Here is a 567-nt window from a genome sequence, read left to right on the forward strand (position 1 = left end):
TTGGACTTTTTAAAATTGATCATTTCTTGTTTGTTTTTTTCTTTAGAGAAGTTCCCCTCGGACTTTTCCCGTTGAACCAAGGCAATGGCGCTTACCTTGTGAGAGCACGTTCCACTGCATGACGCGTATCGTGTTCGAGTCGTCTGCAACAGAAAGAGGCGGGTGTGAGGACCCCGGCGCACGGGCACGTAGTGTAGTGGTGCACAAACGGCACCGGCACGTTTACAGAGGCGACACCTACCACCGTTCCGCCACTGCGAGCGCGCGCCCCGGGCCGGGCTGGCGGCGCCCGGCTCGCCCACGGCCTGCATCGTCCTCGGGAGGAGCCGCGCCGGCGTGCCGAGCAGCTGCCGCTCGCACCACCGGCACACGTCCTCGTGCGTGGCGCGCCGGCCGCCGGGGAGGTCCACGAGCACGCCGTCGTCCTGGTTGTCGGGGTTCACGACGCACGGCGCTGAAGAGAAGCTGCCCATCCTGGCGGAGGCAGAGAGCGAGGCGGTTAGAGGGACACAGCCAAGGATCTGAGCAGTGTGCGGACCGGGATCGGGGCGGACGTGGGATAAGGGG

General features: G+C 64.2%; 1 protein-coding gene across 1 annotated transcript; it reads right to left on the reverse strand.

The window, feature by feature from the left end:
* Positions 1 to 7: 7 nt before the first annotated feature.
* LOC113204980 (uncharacterized) lies at positions 8 to 549 on the reverse strand. Its single transcript, XM_052276120.1, has 2 exons — positions 242 to 549; positions 8 to 143 (listed from the first exon to the last, which is right to left on the reverse strand). The coding sequence occupies exons 1-2, from the start codon at positions 471 to 473 to the stop codon at positions 43 to 45; spliced, it is 333 nt and encodes a 110-aa protein (XP_052132080.1). The 5' UTR covers positions 474 to 549; the 3' UTR covers positions 8 to 42.
* Between the last annotated feature and the right edge of the window lie 18 nt (positions 550 to 567).

The sequence above is a fragment of the Frankliniella occidentalis genome, unplaced genomic scaffold (assembly GCF_000697945.3).
Source record: "Frankliniella occidentalis isolate FOCC.00 unplaced genomic scaffold, Focc_3.1 Scaffold1730, whole genome shotgun sequence".
In the NCBI taxonomy this organism is placed as follows: Eukaryota; Metazoa; Arthropoda; class Insecta; order Thysanoptera; family Thripidae; genus Frankliniella; species Frankliniella occidentalis.

Coding starts and splice junctions, on each gene's coding strand:
- LOC113204980 (XM_052276120.1), bottom strand. CDS start 473: ATGGGCAGCTTCTCTTCAGCGCCGTGCGTCGTGAACCCCGACAACCAG. Junction 144..241: donor CTCGCAGTGGCGGAACGGTG/GTAGGTGTCGCC, acceptor TTTCTGTTGCAG/ACGACTCGAACACGATACGC.